The sequence below is a fragment of the Canis aureus genome, chromosome 13, assembly GCF_053574225.1.
Source record: "Canis aureus isolate CA01 chromosome 13, VMU_Caureus_v.1.0, whole genome shotgun sequence".
In the NCBI taxonomy this organism is placed as follows: domain Eukaryota; kingdom Metazoa; phylum Chordata; class Mammalia; order Carnivora; family Canidae; genus Canis; species Canis aureus.
The window spans coordinates 24,514,433-24,537,125 of record NC_135623.1 but is presented as its reverse complement, the minus strand read 5'-3'; the positions used below and the strand labels follow the sequence as shown (position 1 = coordinate 24,537,125).

General features: G+C 53.7%; 1 protein-coding gene and 7 non-coding genes across 8 annotated transcripts; 5 read left to right on the top strand and 3 right to left on the bottom strand.

The window, feature by feature from the left end:
• Positions 1 to 882: 882 nt before the first annotated feature.
• OR6S1 (olfactory receptor family 6 subfamily S member 1) lies at positions 883 to 2,427 on the top strand. The gene has a single exon (XM_077844392.1). It carries the CDS (start codon positions 944 to 946, stop codon positions 1,937 to 1,939), a length of 996 nt encoding a protein of 331 aa, XP_077700518.1. The 5' UTR covers positions 883 to 943; the 3' UTR covers positions 1,940 to 2,427.
• Positions 2,428 to 8,347: 5,920 nt separating this feature from the next.
• Positions 8,348 to 8,419, bottom strand: TRNAP-UGG (transfer RNA proline (anticodon UGG)). The gene has a single exon. It is a non-coding gene; the product is annotated as a tRNA-Pro (tRNA).
• A 1,112-nt stretch (positions 8,420 to 9,531) lies between these two features.
• TRNAT-UGU (transfer RNA threonine (anticodon UGU)) lies at positions 9,532 to 9,604 on the top strand. Its single transcript has one exon. It is a non-coding gene; the product is annotated as a tRNA-Thr (tRNA).
• Positions 9,605 to 10,044: 440 nt separating this feature from the next.
• TRNAY-GUA (transfer RNA tyrosine (anticodon GUA)) lies at positions 10,045 to 10,135 on the top strand. Its single transcript is given in 2 exon segments — positions 10,045 to 10,081; positions 10,100 to 10,135. It is a non-coding gene; the product is annotated as a tRNA-Tyr (tRNA).
• A 2,857-nt stretch (positions 10,136 to 12,992) lies between these two features.
• Positions 12,993 to 13,074, bottom strand: TRNAL-UAG (transfer RNA leucine (anticodon UAG)). The gene has a single exon. It is a non-coding gene; the product is annotated as a tRNA-Leu (tRNA).
• A 6,007-nt stretch (positions 13,075 to 19,081) lies between these two features.
• Positions 19,082 to 19,154, top strand: TRNAT-UGU (transfer RNA threonine (anticodon UGU)). Its single transcript has one exon. It is a non-coding gene; the product is annotated as a tRNA-Thr (tRNA).
• Positions 19,155 to 21,543: 2,389 nt separating this feature from the next.
• On the bottom strand, positions 21,544 to 21,625 carry TRNAL-AAG (transfer RNA leucine (anticodon AAG)). The gene has a single exon. It is a non-coding gene; the product is annotated as a tRNA-Leu (tRNA).
• Positions 21,626 to 22,321: 696 nt separating this feature from the next.
• Positions 22,322 to 22,393, top strand: TRNAP-AGG (transfer RNA proline (anticodon AGG)). The gene has a single exon. It is a non-coding gene; the product is annotated as a tRNA-Pro (tRNA).
• Positions 22,394 to 22,693: the final 300 nt, after the last annotated feature.

Below are 22,693 nucleotides of genomic sequence, written 5' to 3'. Positions count from 1 at the left end.
CACTCTCTGTCTCTATATAAATAAATCTTAAAAAAAAAAAAGAAAAGAAACTCATCCTAATATTCCCCTGATTACTTAGATTAAAGTTGACACTAAATAAATAAATGTGGATCCCTGACTGAGTGATTCAGTGTAGTTTAGCCCTGTTCTACCTTTTGAATATGCCATAACTTGCTTTAGATAGGCAAGCATTTTATGACAAGCTGAGTTCAGTTAGTCTCTTAGGTTGCTGGGGGAAATTCTCCATGAAAAAGGTAATTTTATAAAATAGATGTACTAATGACCTAGATTCCTATGACTCAATCCACAGCTGAGCAGGTGAAGGACAAATGAGCTGGATGCATTGATCATCTTCCAAGGAAATGGCAAGCCAAGTCTAGAGTCTGGTGCCCAAACTTACAGGGCTTTCTCTCCACAGCATTTGTCACCTAAGTGCTAGAAACTCTTGAATGCTTTACACTCTTATTTCACTTGCTTCTCATGGCATTTCACAACTGAGGAGCACAGGAGTGGTTCTTAAATAATTTTCCCAAGGCTACTTGGCTAGAAAATAGAGATGCTGGAATTCAAAGCTATGCAGTCTGGCTCAAGTCCTGATCCTGGTGGAATGGGAATCATATTCTTCACGAAATTATTTTTTTGATCTTTTTGTCCAGCTCAGATGGTCAATGATATCATTATTATAAATGTGAGTCATTGCCATTTAAGATCTGAGGATGGAGGCTCCTGGCCTTTCCATACCTAAGTGTTAGATACCCTTGCTGGAAAATCTTCTGCAGCTTTAGAAGTAATTAGGTGTAGGCCTCAGGTTCTTCAGATCTCTACCGACTGGAGAAGCGGGGATACGTGTGCCGTATCACAATAAAATAAGTTTCAGCATTGTTCTGGAGAAGATGCATCCCCCCCAGCACATGTTGGTGCTGTCGCGCAGGTGAGAAAGAGAATGGCTCCTGGCGAGAACCAGAGCAGCGGTGTGACCGAGTTCATCTTGGCAGGCTTCCCAAATCTCAACAACACAAAAGCAGAAGTGTTCTCTGTCTTCCTTCTTGTCTACCTGCTGACTCTAACAGGCAACGTGCTGATTGTTGGGGTGGTGGGAGCGGATGCTCGCCTGCAGACCCCCATGTACTTCTTCCTGGGCAACCTGTCCTGCCTCGAGATCTTGCTCACTTCCGTCATCATTCCCAAGATGCTGAGCAATTTCCTTTCCAGGCAACACACCATCTCCTTTGCTGCATGCATTACTCAATTCTATTTCTACTTCTTTCTTGGGGCCTCTGAGTTCCTGCTGTTGGCCGTCATGTCTGTGGATCGCTACCTGGCCATCTGTCACCCTCTGCACTACCCCTTGCTCATGAATGGTGCTGTGTGCTCTCGGGTGGCCTTGGCCTGCTGGATGGGGGGACTTGTCCCTGTGCTTGGCCCCACGGTGGCTGTGGCCTTACTTCCCTTCTGTGAACAGCACACTGTGGTGCAGCATTTCTTCTGTGACAGTGGCCCTCTGCTCCGCCTGGCATGCACCAACACCAAGAAGCTGGAGGAAACAGACTTCGTGCTGGCCTCTCTGGTCATCATATCCTCGCTGATGATTACTGCTGTGTCCTATGGCCACATAGCTCTGGCTGTCCTGCGCATTCCCTCTGTTTCCGGCCGTCAGAAGGCCTTCTCTACCTGTACCTCTCACTTGATGGTGGTGACCCTCTTCTATGGAAGTGCCATTTTTCTCTATGTGCGACCATCACAGAGTGGCTCTGTGAATACCAACTGGGCAGTGACAGTGGTAACAACGTTTGTGACACCGCTGCTGAATCCATTCATCTATGCCTTACGCAATGAGCGAGTCAAGGAAGCTTTGAAGGATATGTTCAGGAAGATGGGAGTAGGCTTTTGGGGGAATCTTCTACTCACTAAGAATTTCAGTAAGAAGACAGTGAAGTGAAAGTGAAGGGAGTGTAATAACCAGTTGTGAGTCCAAGTCTTCTCTGTTGTCGCTCTCTTTCCTATGGTTGTCATGGACATCACCAAATGACCAAATTCTGGAACCATGAAAGAACCCCAAAGTCATCAAGCCTGCCCTTCTTTTTCAAGCAAAATTCCTTGATTCTATCTTATAAATAAATCCATTTATTATTGATATACATAATCAATTACATCATAAAACCCTCCAACCTGTGAGATCTTAACCTAAGGGTCCATGGTTACCAGGGAATCTAAGGATGGGCTTCAGAAAATCTGTTGCTGGGGATCCCTGGGTGGCTCAGCGATTTAGCACCTGCCTTTGGCCCAGGATGTGGTACTGGAGTCCCAGGATCGAGTCCCAGGATCGAGTCCCAGGATCGAGTCCCAGGATCGACTCCCAGGATTGAGTCCCATGTCGGGCTCCCCGTATGGAGCCTGCTTCTTCCTCTGTCTGTGTCTCTGCCTCTCTCTGTGTCTCTCATGAATAAATAAATAAAATCTTTAAAAAAAAAATCTGTTGCCTAACTAGAATTTAAATAAATTAGAAGAAAAAAAAAAGAAAATTTATAAGCCCCACTAGTATGCAAATTTTATGTGTTTGACTTAAATGCATTTGTCTGGGAAGAGGATCCACAGTTTTAATCCAATTCTTAGAGAGATCTATTTGTGACCTTTGCCAAAAGTTAAAAACAGATTAAAGTTCTCATTAGAGTCTTTCAGTTGTTTATGGAAATCAATAATCTTAAGAAAATTGTCCTTATAATCTTAAAAATAAATAAAAATAAAAGAGATAGATTGTGTATTTTTGCATACACTTCACAAAACATTGTATGCAAACATTGCATTTACTGTCAGGTGGAAATGAGGTAAAGCAAATTGAGTAAGTGACTTACTCACGTCTCCACAGTAACCCCAGGTGTCTTTGCAAAAGCAGACCCAAGAGAAAGTTCATGAATAGTAGCATTTAATGTGATTTTCTAATTTGCACTGTATTACAAAGATGAACTAAAGACATCAGTCATTTTTCACTGGGTTGTGTCCCTTTCATTTGCCCACTTTTTACATTCTCATATCTGTTGTGTTCAATTTCATTTTGTTTTTAGTAAAATTGGACTGGGACTAGAACCTTTAATATCAAAGAATTCTGAATGCCAACTCTTGTTGTACCTACCAGGAACCAGACTTTGTGGTACATTTTATGTTCCTCACCAGATATTTGAAAGGAAGTGAGGATTTCTTTTATATACACAAATATGGACAGCACATCAACCTCAACATAGGGTTGCAAAATTGGCAAGCCGAGCGATTAGCATGCAAAGAGACAGCCATAAAGCTTCAGTGGGCACTGGAAATAGTAATGCTTTCATCTAATTCTATTAATAATACACACAAACACACACTAAATATTTCAATCCCCAAAGTATTTCTGAATGGAAACTAAAGGAATGAAAGGAATGACCAGCGGTTTGAAAGGGAAAAAGAAGTCTTTTGGAGTGATCTAGATGTGCTGCCCCGAGAGCAGATGAACTATGATTGCCTTACAAACTCCCTACTTTCACAGAACCTAAAAATCTGAAGCCAATCCCAGATGCTGGCCTAGGAGAGGAATTCCTATAACAATTTATAATAACCCCTAAGTTTTAACAATAAAGCACATTAAACCATCTATTCCATAAGGAATTTTTTCTTCATCTTAATGTCAGAAGCACTTCACACAACCGATCTTCGACTCTTACTTAAAATAGTTTTGTTCTTTGGTTCCTCTGGGACTGCACTTGCCTGGTTTTCTCTCCACATTTCCAGCTACTTTATTTTGTTTTGCTGGTGCACCCTCTTCAATAAAGCTGTTAAATATTAGCTAATTGTAAAGCTATTCCTAGAACTCACAAATTAAGAGGAAGCTGAAAATAAGAATGTATTTCTAACACTTATAACAGAGCCCGGTCCACAGACTGTGCCCATGAATTATTTGTTGAATGAATTACAGACTCATGAGCAGACGATAGCCACTGCCCTGAGACAGATGCTAAACTCAAGCAGCCAGCAGCTGGAGTGTTAGTCCTCATTCCCACGATAGGCCTACTCTAGGGACTATGTGAAACTGAACCTCTCACATACAGCTTGAGCGCTTATTTGCAGTGAAACAGTGAAAAACAATTTCCCTTGCAGCAATCAACGAATTTGTCTGCTTCTAGGAAAGAGTCATCTTTGAGAATTCTAAACTGAAGCTCTGCCATCATACTAAAAATTTGTGCCATCTGGGGTTACCAGAGAGGAGGTGGTGGGTATAGGTGAAATAGGTGATGGGGATTAAGGAGGGCACCTTGATGAGCACCGGGTGATGTACAGAATTGTTGAATCGCCATATTGTACACATGAAACTGATATAATACAACTATATTAAGATTAAAAAAGAAACAATAAAAAACAAATATTATGAAAAAACATTAAAACTTTTATGTCACCTGGGAAACTGCAAGGTAATACATTAATATAAGCATTATTCTTTTTTTTTTTTTTTTTTTTTTTTTAATTTTTTTTATTTATTTATGATAGTCACACAGAGAGAGAGAGAGGCAGAGACACAGGCAGAGGGAGAAGCAGGCTCCATGCACCGGGAGCCCGATGTGGGATTCGATCCCGGGTCTCCAGGATCGCGCCCTGGGCCAAAGGCAGGCGCCAAACCGCTGCGCCACCCAGGGATCCCAAGCATTATTCTCTTAATATTCTCAGGGCAGAATGAATATAACTTCTCTCAAGAGAGTCACAAGAAATAGTACAAGACTCCCTTAGATAAAGCTATCTTGAACACAAGTGCACAATTCCAAAATAAAAGCACATCCAGGGAATTTCATAAAAATTTAAGATTTTTGTGCTTCAAAGACCATGGAAAAGATGTTGTCACAGATTGGCAGGAGGTATTTGCAAATTATATATCTGAAAAAAGACTTCTATCTAGAATATATAAAGACATCTATTATCAAAAACACAAAGAACAATTAAAAATGGGCAAAGGGTCTGAAGAGGCATACAAAATTACACAAAGTCAGTAAACACATGAGACTCGACATCATTAGTCATCAGAGAAATCAAATGAAACCACATACTCGCTAAGATGGCTATAACAGGAATGACATTAATAAGTATTGATGAAAACGTGAAGAAATGGAACACTTATACACCCCTGGTGTATAAGCCAGAAGACAAGCTGGGGGTTCCTCAAAAGCTTAAACACAGTATTACACATAACTCATCAATTCAACTTCTAGTTATAGATCCAAGAGAAACGAAACCATTTGTGTCCACACAAAAACTTGTATACATATTCATGCAGCATTAGAAGGCCAAAAAGTAGAAACAACTCAAGTGCCATCAACTGATGAATGGACAAATATCCATACAACAGAATATTACTTGACAAAAAGGAATGAAGTGCTGATGAATGCTACAACATGGATGAACCTTAAAAACATAATACTAAGTGAAAAAAGCCAGTCACAAAAGATGATGTATAGTATGATCCCACATACACGAAATATCCAGAATAGGAAAATCTATATACAGAGAAAGTAGATTGATTAGTAATTGCCCAGGGCTGCAGGAGAGGAATGGGAGGAAATGAGGAGTGACTTTTATTGGGGTACAAGAACTATTTTTGGAGTGATAAAAATGCTGTAAAATTGATTGTGGTGGTGGTTCAACTGCAAATATTCTTAAAAAAAAAAAAAAAATTTTACCTGGGAGCATCTGGGTGGCTCAGTGGTTGAGCATCTGCCTTTGGCCCAGGTGGTGATCCTCGGGGTCCTGGGATCAAGTCTTGCTTTGGGCTCTCTGCAGGGAGAGAGGGAGCCTGCAGGGAGCCTGCTTCTCCCTCTGTCTATGTTTCTGCCTCTCTGTGTGTGTCTTTCATGAATAAATAAATAAAATCTTCAAAAAAACCCACCACTTGCCTGTACATTGTAAGTGGGTGAATTGTATCAATAATTCCTATACTGCATGTTAGTCTTCATCCACTTATACTGGTTCCACTATGAATCCTAAATGATATACTTTCTCTGGCAACTGGCACCATTTTCTCTGTTTCCCCATTATTTTGAAAAAGTGCCTTGAAGACAGAGACTGGGTCCTACCTGAGTTTGTCTTCTTGCTGATAAGAAGAGTACTTGGTAATTCAGAACACAGCAAAATCTCATCACATTGTTTTTTGAAGGGACAAGTGACATAAAGGCTGAATAAATATCAAATAGCCATGTTCACTGGTGATTTGCAGGGGACTCTTTTGCAGGATTCAAGGCAGGGGGTGTCATGTTGATAACAGAGTAGAGTACTAGAGGCCCACATCAGCTCACACAATCAACATTACTTAAAAAGCTGTTATACTACAAAAAAAAATAAGCAACCAGGACTCTTTTTTAAAAAAATATTTCATTTATTTATGAGAGACACAGGCAGAGGGAGAAGCAAGCTTCTCCGGGTCTCCAGGCCCACGCCCTGAGCCAAAGGCAGATGCCCAACCACTAAGCCACCCAGGTGTCTCACGACTAGGACTGTTAAGGGTCAACAGATAGACAATAAAAAGCCGGCTTAGACCCTTAAGAACTTCAGATAATATAACTATTATTTGGGTTCTGAAACCTACATCTGTCTCCCACCCAAGATCATCTTAAATCTCTTTCTGCTTTTCAGAACCGACTTCCCTTCTTTCACCTCCCTCCTCAGGCTGCGAGCTAGTCTCCTCTAATCTGCGCCTCCAGGCCTTTGTTCAGGTTCCTCCTGTCTTGCTTGGAAGCCCAGCCGGGATTCCTGTCCTCGCCGTGGTAATAGGAGGAGCAATGGTGCCCCCTTCACCTGCTCTAAAAACCCCTAAGAGTCCCTGACAACCCTAGGAACCTTTGCCCAGGGTTGAGAGCAGGGAAAGAAAGGACCCACTAAACAATCGTGAACTACTCCCAAGCCCCTGCAAGGAACTCTTAGTCCTCATGCTCACACTTTCCCTCCTTCTTCAACCCACCCAGCTCCCCGTCTGTCTCCCCCACCTTTCTGCTGTAAATGCTGGTAAAGCGGTGCACAGCCGCAGGGGGAGCCAAGTGGCTGTGGGAGTGAGGGCCTGCCGGGGCTTCCTCCAGGTCCCCCCCTCACCGGATGCCATTCTCAGCTTTTTACCCGGGTCATCACCAGGGCCTGTCCTTAAATGCTTTGCATTTGCTCTTCCCTGTGCATTCTCATCCAAACCAATGTTAACCAACGCCTTGTGGCTTTGTTTTATTTTTATTTATTTATTTATTTTTTTAAACTGCAGTCGACGCACAATGTGCCATTAGTTTCAGGTGTACAACTGGCGGTTCAGGAACTCCACACCTTATGTTCACCGCACGTGTAGCTACCACCTGCCACCAAATTTACAATTACTAGGTTTTCAATTCTTAAAATTCCTTTCTTCCATTTCAATCTTTCTGCTTAACCCCAGGACTTTGCACCCAGCTTCCTACGGTGCACCTCCCAGTGCAGGCTAGGTCCCCCGCGTTTCTGAGGACATCGAACTGCAAGTCAGGGCCGACTGCACTCTCTTTCCCCAACCTCCCACCACGGATCACAAGACTCTTTATTCTTGCCTGGCCTCATGCCCCTCCAAGAAGGGGACCTCGGGGCGGACAAATATGCCCGAGTGTGTCGGAAATCCAGTCCAGGGCTCCCCTGGGCCAGCGGCTTTGGAAGGGGAGCGAGCGCCAAGGCCGGCGGTTGGTCCCAGCGGCTCCAGGTTTGGACCCCTCTCCAGAGCGCAGTGGCCGGGCCGCAGGTTTGGGGCGCCCCCTCTGCAGCTCGCGGGGCTCCAGGTGAGCGAGCCCAGAGCCTGGAGGGTCCGCTGCATCCTCGCTGAAGGGCCAAGACGACTCTCCCCGCGTTGTACCGGGTCTGGGGAAAGCTGCACTGAAGGCCCTTCGGCTGGGACGGGTGTCTGTGCCCTTTGAGTCCCAGGGTCCCCAGGCCGCCACCTGCGACTGCAGGGCGGGGGGTGGGGGAGTGTCCGGGAGCAAAGCCTGGGGCTCTGGCGCGGGCTGGAGCTGGCCCCAGCGGAGGACAAGGGCCCGGCCCTGCGACCCTGGCGCGCCTCCGGGCGTCGCTGTGGCCCGTGGGACGCGCCCTGGCGAGGGGGGCACTCGTCCCCCCCATCCTCCCCGCGAAGGGCCTGCTAAGAACAGCCCGAGCGGCCGAAGCAAGCTGGTCCTGACCGAGGAGCCTGCGGGAGCCGAAGGGGGCGGCCCGGCCTCACCACGCCCCCCGCTCGCGGCCGCGTCCTCCTTGTCCTTGGGTCGCTCAAGGGCTTGGGCGGTGCCGCCGTCCTTTGGCTCCAAGGGGGGAGGGGAGAAAAAAACCGAAACCGCAGCTGGGGCTCGTCCGGGATTTGAACCCGGGACCTCTCGCACCCAAAGCGAGAATCATACCACTAGACCAACGAGCCAGCCCTGCAGGTGGGTGTCCCTCGCCCGTGATGCTCAGATGCTCAGCCTTCCAGGAGCCGCGGCCGCTCCGGGGCGAGCCCAGCCGTCGCCTGCAGACCCCGCGGCCTCCTGCGCGCGCCGGCGTCGGAAGCACACGGAGTCCGGCCCCGCGGCGGGCGGGGGGGCGCTCACGGGCTCAGCGCGCGGCAGCGCACGCCCCACGGAGGCCACGGCCGGTCACGGCCCGTCTCAGCCCCGGTCACGCCCCGGTCACGCCCCGGTCACGCCCCGTCTTGCCTCGGCTCGTCCCGGTCACGCCCCGGTCACGCCCCGTCTCGCCCGGTCACGGCCAGTCACGCCCCGATCACGGTCGGTCGGCCCCGGTCTCGCCCTGTCTCGCCCTGTCTCGCCCCGGTCACGCCCCTTCTCGCCCCCTCTCGCCCCGTCTCGTCCCCCCCGCCCCCGTCCCGCCCCGTCCCTCCCCCTCTCGCCCCGTCTCGCCCCCGTCTCAGCCCCGGTCACGCCCCGTCCCGCCCCGCCCCGCCCCGCCCCGCCCCCTCTCGCCCCGTCTCGCCCTGTCACAGCCGGGCCCGCGCTCCGCGGTCTCCCTCCTCCCCTGGGCCGCGAGCTCTGGGCGCGGGCGTCGGGCGCCCCGAGGGCGCGGTCGGGCTCGGGAGGCGGAGGCCTGGGTGCGGCCCGGCGGGGCCGACAGCCGTGGGGCTGCGCTGTGCTCCCGCCGCGCCCGCCGGACACCCCGGACCCGAGGCGACCCCGCCGCCGTCCAGGAGGCGCAGGCGGGCGGGGAGGTGGCCGCGCGTGCCTCCCGTGCCCCCCGTGCCCCCCGTGCCCTCCGTGCCCCCCCGGGCCCCCCGTGCCCCCCCATGCCCTCCGTGCCCCCCCGGGACCCCCGGGACCCCCGTGCCCTCCGGGCCCCGTGAAGCCCCCGGCCGCTCCCCGCGGTCGCCGGGCTCCCCCCGTGCGGGCCGTGCGGGTGGACGCGCCCCTGCCGGAAGGTGCTTCCTTCCCAACCACCTCCCGCCCCTTCGTGGTCTAAGGCTCCTCTAGATGCTGAAGCCGCGGGGCCGCAGGCTTTAAAACAAGGGATTGAACGGCAAAAATCCGCTCGTGGGTCGGCTCTATAGCTCAGGGGTTAGAGCACTGGTCTTGTAAACCAGGGGTCGCGAGTTCAAATCTCGCTGGAGCCTGAGGTGGGATGCTTGTTTTCCTGCCACGTTAGTCTCTGTTTTTGCACACCTGGCGTTTGCAGAGGAGGGCAGCTGAGGCCCACTGATCGCCTTGCCCCCGGCGGCGTGGGGTCCCTGAACCTGCCAGCTGCGGCCAGCCGGCCCCGGGGTTCTGCTGCGCCCCTGGAGCGGGTTTTGGGGTGAATCTAGGCCGAGTGGGGCAGAAGCCAGGCCCATGCGGCCCGATCCGGCTTCCGCTCCGCCTGCATGCTCACTTTCTCCGACTCCCAGCCCGCGTCCCGGCCCCGGCTGCTCCTGGGATTCGCTTTGTTATCGACCAGACTGTCTGGGGACTCGGGGAGCTTCCGTCCTGGTCCGAGCCCCGAACACGAGGAGGCCGGACCCTCCCTGGCTGTTACCGCGTCCACAAAGGCCTGTCCCCGGGGACGCTGGCGTCGCGCCCTTCGATAGCTCAGCTGGTAGAGCGGAGGACTGTAGAGGCAGGCGGCTGCTGTCATCCTTAGGTCGCTGGTTCGATTCCGGCTCGAAGGAGCTGCCTTGCGTTTTGTCCCAGTCCCGATGGTTTTCTCCTCCCCACTAACTAGTCCCCTACCCGACTTCCAGAAATCTTTCTTCTCCCACCCGGATGACCTGGATTCTATTTTCAGGCAACCAGAGAGCAGCTTTCCCCCCACCAAGAAACTAAATTTCACTTACCTTCTTTGTGATAACGCGGTAGACGTGGTTCAGTTTACTCAGAAATGTGACCTAATGGGCTTTCCTATTAGATTTGAATCTGTTACCTCCTCCTCTTTGGGTCCAGTTTACGTGGATTAAACATTGCCGTAACATCCCTCAACCCCTCAACACGAGATACCTGCACTTTTTCATAAGCCCGAATACCGTATATTAGAAAAATCAGGGCTTAAGGAGAAATACGTTCGAAAAGCTGACCTTGGCAAGGATAAATACACAACAGAGGATGAGCAATGCGAAAAGGCTAAATATGCACATGGAGCTGCTCCTTCATTAATAAGAGAGAAATACTAATTTAAACAAGAGTATATTGCTTCATCACCAAATTAGAAAACGTTGATTAATATTTAATACTGACCAGGATGTCGTGAGAAGGACATTCTTGTTGAATGTCACTATTTTCTGGAGGGCCCTGGGCATTATAAATTGGAAACCTTAAAAAGAAGATAGTCTTGGATCAAGTATGCTATTCTACTGCTATAAATTTATCATTTACACATGAAAAAAGGAAATATGGCAAAATGTAGTTATTTTTGGATGTTTGTATTCATATTTTTATGTATTTTTTCCAAATATATCATGTGTATACATTAATAAAAAAGGGTTTTAACCTTACAAAATGAAGTCTAAACGTATTCTGTGAAAAGTATGTCCACACAAAAACCACAATAAACTGTGTACGTTGATGCAAATGGAATATTTATTCAGCATTAAGATGAAATGAGACATCAAGCAATGAAATGATATGGAGAGACTTTTAATGTGTGTTACGAAGTGAAGAAAGCCCGCCTGAAAAGGCTACATGCTGTACGATTCCAACTCTATGATATTCTGGAAAACGCAAAATGATGGAGACAGTAAAATGATCAGTGGTTGCGAGTGGTTAAAGGGAGGGAGAGATGCACTGGCAAAACTCAATTTGTAGAGCAGTGAGACTATTGTGTATGGCTCTAGAGTGTAGTGGTGGATATCGAAGTCATTATACAGTTGTGCATTATACCGTGCACATAACTTATACGTGTTATACATAAAGTGCATAATACAAAGAGTAAGCCCTAATGTTAGTTATGGACTTGAGTTGACAATGATGTACAAACGTATCTCACTAGCACAGGATGTTGATGACAAGGAGGCTTGTGGTGGGAAAGACGCACATAGATAGGAATCTGTGTTTCCTTATCCAGTTTTGCTGGAAACCTGGAACTGCTAGTCTTGGGTCAGGCTGCTGTAACAAAAATACCATTGTGGCGTAAGCCAATAATGTGTTGCTCACGGCTCTGGAGACTGGGAAGTGGAAGGTCCAGGTGCCAACAGCTTTGGTGTTGGACAAGCCCTTCTTACTGGCTTGTAGACAGCTGCCTTGTCTCTGTATCCAGTGCACATGGCTAAGAGAGAAATCTCTCAATTTCTGAAAAAAAAAAAAACAAAAAACATGGTCCCTTTTGTGCCATAGGTGCCAGAGATATTTCTTGGTGAGAGGTGGGTGAAAAGGAAAGGAATGCCAAAGAGAAGTCATCAAAGTGAAATGAACCTGGCCTGGGAGAAGGTAGAAGAGGATTTTGAATGAGGAGGGGGCGAGTCATAAAAAGGAAGACACAAAGGGAGGCATGAAAAACGCCCAAGAGTTTTAGGTTCTTGCAGAGTCCTGGTTCCCTCCTCCATTTATTTCATTCACTCCTCATGACACTGTTGGGAATCCTCTACCTTCAGGGGAGCTGCCTGCTGGAGTGCAGGTGTGCGAATGTAGGTAAGAGGGGCCCTAAGTGGCTGAAAAGTGCAATGGAACAGGCCCTCTCAGAGGAACCGCCAAGAGTCCTGGAGTGTATGGTCTGCTCTCTCCCACACTCAATCAGGCCCTGCGTGGGAATTATAGTTGAGTGGGGTAGACACTGAGAAGGCCTCCGCGAGGAGTAGATCCACTTGAAAGGAGCGGGTCAGTGGCTAAGCCAACACCATTCACAGCACAGCCCCCTGGGCCCCGCGCAAGGAGTCAGCCAAGAATCAGCCTGGAAGAGTTTTGGAATCGCAAACCCACCTGCAAGGTGAAATTCAGAATAACTGTGTACCTGCCCTGCCACCCGGGGTGCAATGATGCCTGAGTGAAAGTGGGAAGCCTGGGAAGAGTGGGCTTTCACATTCATTCATCATATTCTGTTAGAAAAGTAATGTAATTAAAACCCCAATCGGGTGTGTGCAGGTTATTTCTCGAAGTATAGAGCTGCGACTCCCATAACCAGTGCCAGCAGCGGGCTGATGGGGGTGGGGGGCGGGCGGGCGGGCAGGGAATTTCCGGGAGGTCTTTCTGAGCAGCTGATGCCCATGCGTCGCCGTAAGAATGAATCCGTGTGAGTGTGGATTTTAGAAGAGGGAGACCGAAAACCTTCTCGATTGAGGGGACCCAAAAGCAGGGCCAAGCCTAGCCGAGAAGAAGGTGCGCCGCCAGTACTAAGCCCGGGAGGGAGGATCAGGAGAGGGAGGATCTCCGGAAGGAAACAGCGCTGATTTGATTTGCAAATAGAGAAATCCGTGTCCCGTAGGAACTTTGTGATGGGGAAGAGGAATTTTGCATAGCTTTTGGTACTTAGTCTTTTACCAGCTCCCCTTTTAACAAAGAACAGTGTTGGGGATTTCTAGCAAGATTAAAACGCTCTCCTGGCAGTGATGGGATTCGAACCCACGCCTCCGAAGAGACTGGAGCCTAAATCCAGCGCCTTAGACCGCTCGGCCACACTACCACAGCCTCGGGGGCTTTTTTCCATCTCTGAGTTACTTACCCATCGCAGCGTGCAGGCTCCAAATTCGGAATTTTTTCTTCTTCCGTGGTTAGAAGGGCTCCCCGCGCCGTCCTCGTGCACCCCCGCGGACCCGCTCCCCCCGCCGTCCTCGTGCACCCCTGCGGACGTGTGCAAACGCAGGGAGGCAGGGTCCGCCGTAGTCGCGCACCTAGAGAGGGACCACAGTATAGTCGCCGGGTACCAGTGTGCGTGTCCCAGGAAGGCTGTGCCTTTTCTTTGACTTGGGCGATAGGACGCAGGGGTCATCCGCCCGGCAGCTTAGTGCAGGTGGAGGACCGGTGAGGAGCCCGGAGCTGAGCGCTCGGGCGGCGGGGAGCGAGGCCGCAGCTCGGACCCCGCGGGAGCAATATCGTGAGCCCGGTACCTCGGGGGGCGCCCCCCCTCCCGCTGCTCCAGGACCTCGGGGGGCGCCCCCCCTGCGAGCCCCGGGACCTCGTGGGCGTCCCCCCCCCGCGGCCCCCGCCCACGCCCACGCCGCCCGCCTCTCCTCCTGGCCTGAGGCGGCTCCGAGGCGGTTCCCCAAGGCCTGGGGGCCTGCGGTTGGGTCCCGTGAGCTTCTGTCCTCGCCGCCGGGGGGGGGGGGGGGGGGGGCGACAACGAACAGATGCGAAGTTCTAGAAGAGCTGCTTGGAAATGGGGCGCAGAGAGCATCACGTGTACGTAGAGGGTCGTGGGGAAGTGGAGCCAGAAAGTTGGGCCCCGGAGGAAAGGGCCTGGATGGACCCAGGTCACAGGTGGGCTCTTGGGCGCCAGGACCGCTACCTGCTGGGCCACGGCCTCTCCAGCCTCCCACCTCACCCCTCCTTGCAGACAAGGTATTAAGTACCTCCTTTTTGCCTTCTGCTTTCCTCTCTCTAGTTCTAGAGCTCCCTGGGCACAGACAGGTGTCCACCCTCGGCTCCAGGCAAGTCCCTTTCCCTCCAGAAGCTCCCGGAATCAGGAGCCAGGCACAGGCTTGGAGGCTGTCTGCAGGGAAGGCCACTGGGCACTGTCCAGTCTCACCGGAGGGTCAAAGGTGTGGCTTCTGCGCCCTACACCCTGGAGGCAGAGGGATTCAAACCCCTGTAGCTTTGGGGTGAAGGGTAGGACTTCCAAGAAATGTCACTTTGTGTTTCAGAATCCTCAGAGAAAAGCAAGTGTGAGCAGCCTGCCTTCAGCAGCACACCAAAGTTTTTGCCGCTTTGGAAAGACTAGGTTTTGTGTAACCACCTCAGTATGATAAGGAAGCATCAGTCACAAAGGGAGAAAACAGTCAGGGGCTTTTTATTACTTCAAAGAAGTGGGGAGGAAATGGAAAGGGGAAAGGTCAGCGGAGGGGCCTGGCTGGCTTAGTGGGTGGAGCATGTGGCCCTTGATCACAGGGTGGTGGGTTCAAGCCCCAGATTGGGTGTGGAGCCTACTTAAAATTTAAAAAATAAACAAAATATTGGTTGAACTATTATGCCTCCTACTGAGCCAGACAAGGAACCTGGGCCCATTAATAGGTCTTGGGAAGGCCTCATTGACACTTTTGATGAGCTCCCAGATGTGATTATACAGGCACGCCTGTGTCTGTGTTAGGGCACATACACATTTGAATAAACCACGATTTCTGTAACTATGTTTTAACTTAAGACAACAACAACAACAGAGATTCTCATAAGATGGAAGTGACCTGAGCCCTTCTTCATCAGGCCCTAAAAAGAAGCAGTCGACTGGAAAGAACCTGATTGTTACAGCAGAGCTCCCTTTGATGCTGAGATGCCGCATGTTCCGCATCCAAACTGACCGATGCGAAAGCACGTTCTTATCAGGAGAGAAAGTACCACACTCTCCCTTACCTGGCTGAAGTGTCTGGCCCCTTTCTGCACATGCTGTAAAAATCTTGTTGAAAATTAAACACTAATAAATAATAGGTTCCTTTTGATGAATGTAGCAGATAGTCCTTTCAGCATTTATTGAGTCCCTACTTTATATTTAGCTCCTACGTGGTCTACATGCTAATTACATCATCCGTCACAGTAGTGCTGAGTACAGCGACGTGCTTTTACTTGCAAGTTTTCTAAAGTAAACGTTCAAAGGAAAGGAGAGGAGGGTAATCACTTTCCTCATTTTCAACAGGAGAATCAAGCCTCTTATTTTTAATTTATATTTTTCCCTTACAATGTTCATCATCTCAGGAAACCAACCCACTATTAAGTCAGACTTACCAGAAGTCCGGCCACTATCTCTAATAACAGTCCAGGGGGCCGAGCAGGAATCCTGTAACAATCAGTCCCAAGTGGCCAAGACTTGATTAGTAACTGATGGCTTTCCTAACATTTGTTCCCGGAGCAACCAAAGAAAACCAACCATGGCCCCTAACCAATCACATAGGACACCTGCTTACAGATGGGCTGTCTGCAGCTTCCCCGTGCCAAGAGTCCTCACTCAGCACTCCCCGAAGCCGCCTTCTTGTTTTCCCCTATAAAGCTTTTCCACTTTTCTGTCTGCCTCGGAGTTTCTGCCCAAACTCAAGTGATGATGACTGACTTCCTTGTGACAGCAAGCTCTGAATAAACAGCCTTTGCTTGCTGTCGTTTAGTTGGTCTTCATTTATTTCCACACTAGAGTTAAAATTTTGCCAAATCAAAAAAGTTAAGGGAAGATGGAAGAAATACAGATAAATAAGGAAAAAAGTAATGAAACACAATCCTAAGACGCCTAGCAGGAGTCAAGTGATTCTAGAGAACTTCTAATTGGCCAGAGCACCAAGAACATGCCTTTTTCATGTTGTCCTCTGGAATGGGCTAGAGGAATGGGTTCTGAGACCCTCGAGTCAGGCCAAGTGAGCCGAGGGCACCGCGTGGCTGGAAACACGAGAGCCCTTGATGTAAGGTCCCGAGACAAGCTCCAGGGGGAGGGGATAGGCCGTGTGCAGACCGAGCCTGCTGGGCAGATGTCTATTTATCCTGGGAGAAGGGTGACCGCATGTCCCTGACGCCGGTCATGGGTGTGGACCTGGCTTCTCCTCTTGGAATGCTCCTTTGAGCCTTTTAAATTCCTTTCAGGTGTGTGGCTAGCAGGGTACAGTCACGGGGCGGGGGGGGGGGGGGGACGTCCGTGCACGCAGGGAAGAGAGCTTGCTGAGCCATGACGGGGTGAGGGTGAGGGCACGGAGGCCAGGAAAATGTCAGAGGAGCCAGGAATGCCCCAGAGAGTGAGAGAGGAGAAACCGCCTAAGCAGGGAGGGGCGGGGAGGGGAGGGGACAGAGAGGGGACGGGCAAGCCGCTGGGGAGCCGATTTTGACCCCTTAGCCATGTCGCCTACGGCCAGTGTCTCTGGGTAAAATGACATTAAAGGTGGTAGTAATGATGATGGTATCGAGCCCTTATTCCCAAAACAAGGACACCGTCTCTCTGTAAGGTTCCGTAGCCGGCCCAGGGCTTTCTAGCCACTTGGCTACATCCCCACGTCTACACACACCAGCACAACACACCACCCGGGACTCAGCATTTGTTCTGACTTGGTTTTCCTGCCCCAGAGAGAAAGTCAAGCACCCTGGCGTTTCCTCAAGGATTATGGCACCTGTCGCTAGGTGCAGAAGGATGCCCATGCCGTGGCCTCCGAGGTTTCCACTGCTAAAACGCCCCCCATAGGTCAATGGGGTACGGCGACCGAGCCTGGATTCCCCAGAGCAGAACTGCTGGCGATGGGTCCCCACGGCGAAGGTCCCAGTGGGGCCTCGAAGCCCCAAGGACCAGGAGCAAGCTCTTGCCCTCGCAGGCTGCACCGACTCAGGCCTCCCACAGAGCAGGCCCAGTGCCCGCAGGTGTTCACCTCTGTGTATCTTGGGGCTTGTCCACATTCTAACTGAGGCCACGCGGCGAGGACTCATGGGACAGGAGGACCCGGAGCTGCCTGCAGCCTGACCTGGCGTCAGATGGGGTTTCCACCTGGACCAGCACTACATGGCCCTTGGCCCTCCAGGCAGGCTCTAGTTGCTGTTTGCAGAGTTTTCTGTACAGACAGTTCCTTCTGGAAGCTTCCCCACATAGTCATTCCCCAACACAGAGGAGTCAGTTCAAAGCCTTGCAGTTCCCTTGCACACGGGGGGTGGGGGGGTGGGGGTGGGGGGAGATATTATCTGACAGAGAAAGACTGAGGTTTGAGCACCAAAATAGCATTGGGAGAAGCAGCTGTTGCCAACCCACAGAAGATGCTATCACCCCCTCTGCCCTGAACAGGTGCAAATGTCATCCCATATGAGGACATTGGGAGGCTTCTCCCTGACTCATCCCTGAACCAAGAATATCTGCCTGATTTTGCCGATCTAGAGATTTCTCTTCCTTAAAAATGCATAAGGTCAGTGGCATCATGTTTGACCTCAGCACAGCTGACAGGAGAACTGCAGGCGGTGTCTTCCTGTGGGATATGGGCTCTCAAATGTGGGGCGATGATCTAGGGGAAGCCAGTGGGGCCTGAAGTGAGAGAACTCGCCTGAAGCAGAACAAAGGCGGTGGAAGCTCATTGAATACGCCTCAGGGGAGCCGCGTGCAGGAGAGCAAAGGAGGAGCTGCGTTCAAGGCCCAAGGTCAATGGATGGGCCAGGGAACGGATGGAATGTTCCATTTCTGTGACTGTGCCTGGCTGTGGGTAGCCCATGGTCAGTAGGGCCCATGGATACTCCGACGTGGGTCACCCGATGGGCCTGTGTGGGTACCGCGGGTCCTTGGGTCTTGGTCAAGTCTCCATTGCTCAAGCCTATCGCCTGAGGGTGGCCTTGACACTGGAGACCTGGGGCCCTGGTGCCTCTACGCAGCCAAACCCGAAGGAGTCATGGAAGGTTCCTGGGCTTGTCATGAGAAACAATTGAAGGACAGACAGACATACGGCACAGCGGGTGAGCAGGGCCAGCAGGGAAGTTTATTAAGGCACAAGATACACTCCTGGGATATGGGGGCGAGAGCAGGCGAGCGAGCACTGTGTCCAGGGGGTTGGGTTTCTCTCTTTTACCTGCAGCTGTTAACTAGGGGGTGGAAGTTCATTAGTTGGGGCGAGCAGCAGGTTTCCCACTTTTTCTTCCTGAGTCAGGGGTTTCCTGTCTTGGCCTCGCCGTCCTGGGCGCACGTCTGGTCTGGTCCCGCTTCTTGGGGAGCGCGGCGGGCACAGGCCTCTGGCCTTCCTGGAGGCTGGCATGGGGCCCTGCTTGCTGACCTCCCAGCTGTTGTGTTGGGCCCCGCCCTCCGACACAATGGGTCATAGGCCACAGAAGCCTTGCACATTTCTAGGCCTCGGACAAAGCAAAACATCAACAAACAGTGCTGGAGCAGGTGTGTGGGCAGAAAGCCTGAAGCTTACAGAACAGATTTGCTTCGCTCTTTGGGGGGTTGCATGAATCGGGGCCTTTTTCCTCATCCGTGATGATGATATTTGCAGTAAGAAATAAGTATAAGATCTGAATTTTCAGTTCCTGCTCAGTAGCTTATATAAAGAAGATTTTCAAAGAATGAAAATCCTTTTTAAGAAGTTATATTATTTTCATGCCCAACCTGCACGTGAATCTGCGCATGTGTTTAAGGCAGGGTCACACTCTTCCTCCCCAATACCCGTTCCCCCCACTGCCTTGTCTCCCTAAATCCTCGGGCGGGGGGGGGGGAAGCAGTAGCTCCAAAGGACACACTTGGGGTGCGGGGCTCCGGATCCAGCAAGGACAGCCCCGCCCTGGACTCCTGTTCACCCTGCGCAGAACCCGGCGGGAGGAGCCTCAGGGCCGGGCCCTCCTCCATCGGTCCTTTCTGGGCCCAGACGCGCGTGTTTCCGGGCGAGAGACCACAAGGCGGCCTGGTGGCGGCTCTTCTCAAAACGGAGTCTTCCCGAAGAATCCACGGGACCGAGGAGGGCCCCGAGCTGGAGGCCGGGCCTCGGGTCGGGCCGGGCTCCCCGCCGCGGCTACAAGGGGCGAAGACGAGCAGGGATGCGGGAGGTGGCTCCATAGCTCAGGGGTTAGAGCACTGGTCTTGTAAACCAGGGGTCGCGAGTTCAAATCTCGCTGGGGCCTGTGGTCCTTTTTTCCTGCGAGTCGCCTGGGGCCACTGGCCGGCAGGACCGCGGGGTTCCGGGCCGCGCCCCCGGGGCTCCACCGCCCTCCCCCAGCCCCCCCACCCCCCCACGGGGACGCCCGGAGGCCGGGGCGAGGCCGGGGCGAGCCGGGCCGCAAGGCGGCTCGTTGGTCTGGGGGTGTGATTCTCGCTTAGGGTGCGAGAGGTCCCGGGTTTAAATCCCGGAAGAGCCCCGTTTGGCGGCTCCAGCCCGCGCACGCCCTCTCCGTCTCTGCGGGGCGCGCGCGGGGTGGGTAAGGGATGTGCAGGGGACGGGGCCTGCCCTGGGCGCGGGCGCGGCGCGGGTCAGCGTTCCAGCGAGGTTGACCTGTGGCTGACCTGAGGCCACATCACAGTGGCTTTACTTTCTCCCTTGCCCTCCCTCCTCCCCCTCCCTCCTCTTTCCCTCCTCCTCCTCCCCCCTCCTCCCCCCTTCCTCTTCCCTGCTCGGTCCTCATTCTACTCGACCCCACTGGCCTTCTGTCTCTCAAACACAAGGCCCTGTTTCCTGTTCTAGACCTTTCCCTTGCTATTTCCTCTTCTTGGGATATTATTTCCTCAGATATTCCTATAACTTCTTCTTCAATTCCTTCTGTGCTCAAACGTCACCTCTTGAGACAACGTGCTTGATCACCTTTTCCAGAACAGCCCTCCACCGTCACTATTCCCTACGTTATTTTTTCTTCGCAGCACTTAATCATTTGACAGGATTACGTACATTCGTTTTTTTCCTTCTCTTTGCCCCTATTAGGATATGAAGCCCAGAAGGCCAAAGGTTTCATTATGCTTGCGTCTGTGCCCTAAGCACTCACCACCGTGTATGGGATGTGGTGGGTGATCAATGCGTGAACGAATGAATGAATGAGTGAATGCGTGAATGAATGAATGAGTGAATGAAGGCATTCCCGGACACACCTGCCGGCCTCCGGAAGCCACGACCCCATAACGTGGCGTTCGGGCCTCTGGGTGCACCCTGCGAGCCGGGCTGCGGGCTTCCAGGGACACAGGCCTCCTCGAGCCTCCAAGCCCCGGGGTGAGCCTCCCCGCACCTGCGGACGCCACTTACCAGGATCGGTACCGGTGATAAAGAGACTTTTTAATTTTTTAGCCAGACTCCCACGAAGGCTTCTTTGCTCTCTGAGGTTTCCTGTACAGTGTGCGTCCTTGCTCGTCCAGCCTGCGGTGGAATTTCAACCCCGATGGGCGAAAACAAGGCTAGGCCTGTGCTCTGAAATGTGTTGGGTAGGTGCTTACGTCACGGGAACACGCAGGCCGTGGAGCGCCGGGCTGTGCGCCGAGCACCTCGCGCGTCGCTGAACCTGCCCCGAGGCTCCCGGGAGTAGGGGAGGAGGTCGAGGCACGCAAGACGAGCCACCGGCCTGGGCCGCACCGTGGCGGGAAGCGGAGCCCCGGGGCCCTGGGCCGGAGCTGTCCCTGCAGGTGTCCCCCAGTTGTCCCCGCAGCCGTCCCGCAGCCGCTCTCGCAGGTGTCCCCGCAGCCGTCCCCGCAAGTGTCCCCACAGCCGTCCTGCAGCCGTCCCCGCAGCCGTCCCCGCAGGTGCCCCCGCAGGTGCCCCCGCAGCCGTCCTCGCAGGTGCCCCCGCAGGTGTCCCCGCAGCCGCCCCCGTAGCCGCCCCCGCAGCCGTCCCGCAGCCGTCCCCGCAGGTGTCCCCACAGCCGTCCCCGCAGCTGTCCCCGCAGGTGTCCCCACAGCCGTCCCGGAGCTGTCCCCGCAGCCGTCCCCGCAGGTGCCCCCGCAGGTGTCCCCGCAGCCGCCCCCGTAGCCGCCCCCGCAGCCGTCCCGCAGCCGCTCCCGCAGGTGTCCCCGCAGGTGTCCCCACAGCCGTCCCGCAGCCGTCCCGCAGGTGTCCCCGCAGCCGTCCCCGTAGCCATCCCCACAGCCGCCCCACGCACAGCAGCGCACGGCCTTCCGCGGAGGGCACCGTCTTACAGGGCCTCCAGGCCGCTCTGCGGTCGTGCGGCCGGCGGGCTTCCTGGCGGAGGCGTTCCTCCATTCTCGACCGCCCGGCGGTGTCACTAACAGGCAGAGCGGGCCACACCCGCTCTCCGGTCGAGTGGAGGGCGGCGACGCGCGGGTTGCGGGCGGAGGGTGTGCGGGGCCGGCGCCTGACCCCGGGGACCAGGGCCCCGCGGCGTCGTTAGGAACCCGCGGCGAGATCACCGCCTTTCCAGGAACAACGGAGTGCGGAGGGCGGATACCCGGGGAACCCGCAGAGCAGCGCGGGCCCCGCTGCACAGCAACTAAAGAAAGCGGCGGAGTTCGCGCCCCGACGTGGCCGCGCCGCAGCGATCATCGCCGTCCGTCACGGGTGGGTCAGAAAAAAGTGGATGGCAGCGGTGGGATTCGAACCCACGCCCCCGGAGAGACTGGAGCCTTAATCCAGCGCCTTAGACCGCTCGGCCACGCTACCTGCCGGGGCCCGCCGGCGGAGGCGCACTCCCTAGCCTTGCCTTCCCTGCCCGGCTCCGCCCCGGCCCCGCCCCGGCCCCGCCCCGGCCCCGCCCCCGGTGCCCAGGCCCCGCCCCCCGCCCGGTCAGTCGGTCCGCGGCTCTCCCGGTTCTTCCCTGGCCGCCCCCTCGCTGGTTTCCCGCGCCTGCTTCTTCGGGGCCGCAGGGCTTGAGGCCGGCGGAGGGAGCCCCGCGCTCCCGGAGCCACAGACTGGGACGCCCGCCCCGCCGGGCAGCGCCGGGACCCGTAGCTCCGCGGGGGCGGGGGGGAGGAGGGGACCGCGGGGGGGCGCGGGGGGCGCGTTCCCTGAGCCGAAGGCTGGGCCCGGTCCGCCGCGCGCGGAGCCCCCGGAGCCCCCCGCCCTCCCGTCCCCCTGCGCGCCCCTACGCTGGGGCCTCCCCGCACCGCCGCGGCATCCCTGGCTCCCCCTGCAGCGGAAGCGTGCGGGGATCGTCCCCTTCGGGCCCGCGGGTTCCTAAAAAAGACTCGTAGCCTAAGGAGCGCCGCCTTCGGGAATCTGCGCGCGGGCGCCGCGGTGCAGGCCCCCCCGCCAGGCCGCACCCCACGCCCGCGGCGGGGAGACGGGTCTCGCCGGATGCCGCGGGCGCCTCCAGAACTGCCTTTACTAAATGGGAGAAATGAGCGGCTGGGCGTGCGAGGCTCGTTGGTCTAGGGGTATGATTCTCGCTTAGGGTGCGAGAGGTCCCGGGTTCAAATCCCGGACGAGCCCTGTTTTTCTGTCGGGAGCCTGTGCACCTAGCGTTGCAGGACCACTGCCCCACCTGTGCACCTAGCGATGCAGGCCCCTGTGCACTTAGCGTTGCAGGACCAGCGCCTCGGGGAGCACCTGTGCACCTAGCGATGCAGGACCAGCGCCCCGGGGAGCCCCTGTGTCCCTAGCATTGCAGGACCAGCAGCCCGGGTGTGTACGTTACTCTTCAGACGCATGCACTTGGCGTGAGTGACTCGGACTCGGACCAGATGCCATCACGTGTAATTCACACAGCGGTTCTTCTAGGAAGCCACTGTT

Excerpts from the sequence above, each read along its gene's own strand:
- OR6S1 (XM_077844392.1), top strand. The coding sequence starts at position 944 with ATGGCTCCTGGCGAGAACCAGAGCAGCGGTGTGACCGAGTTCATCTTG.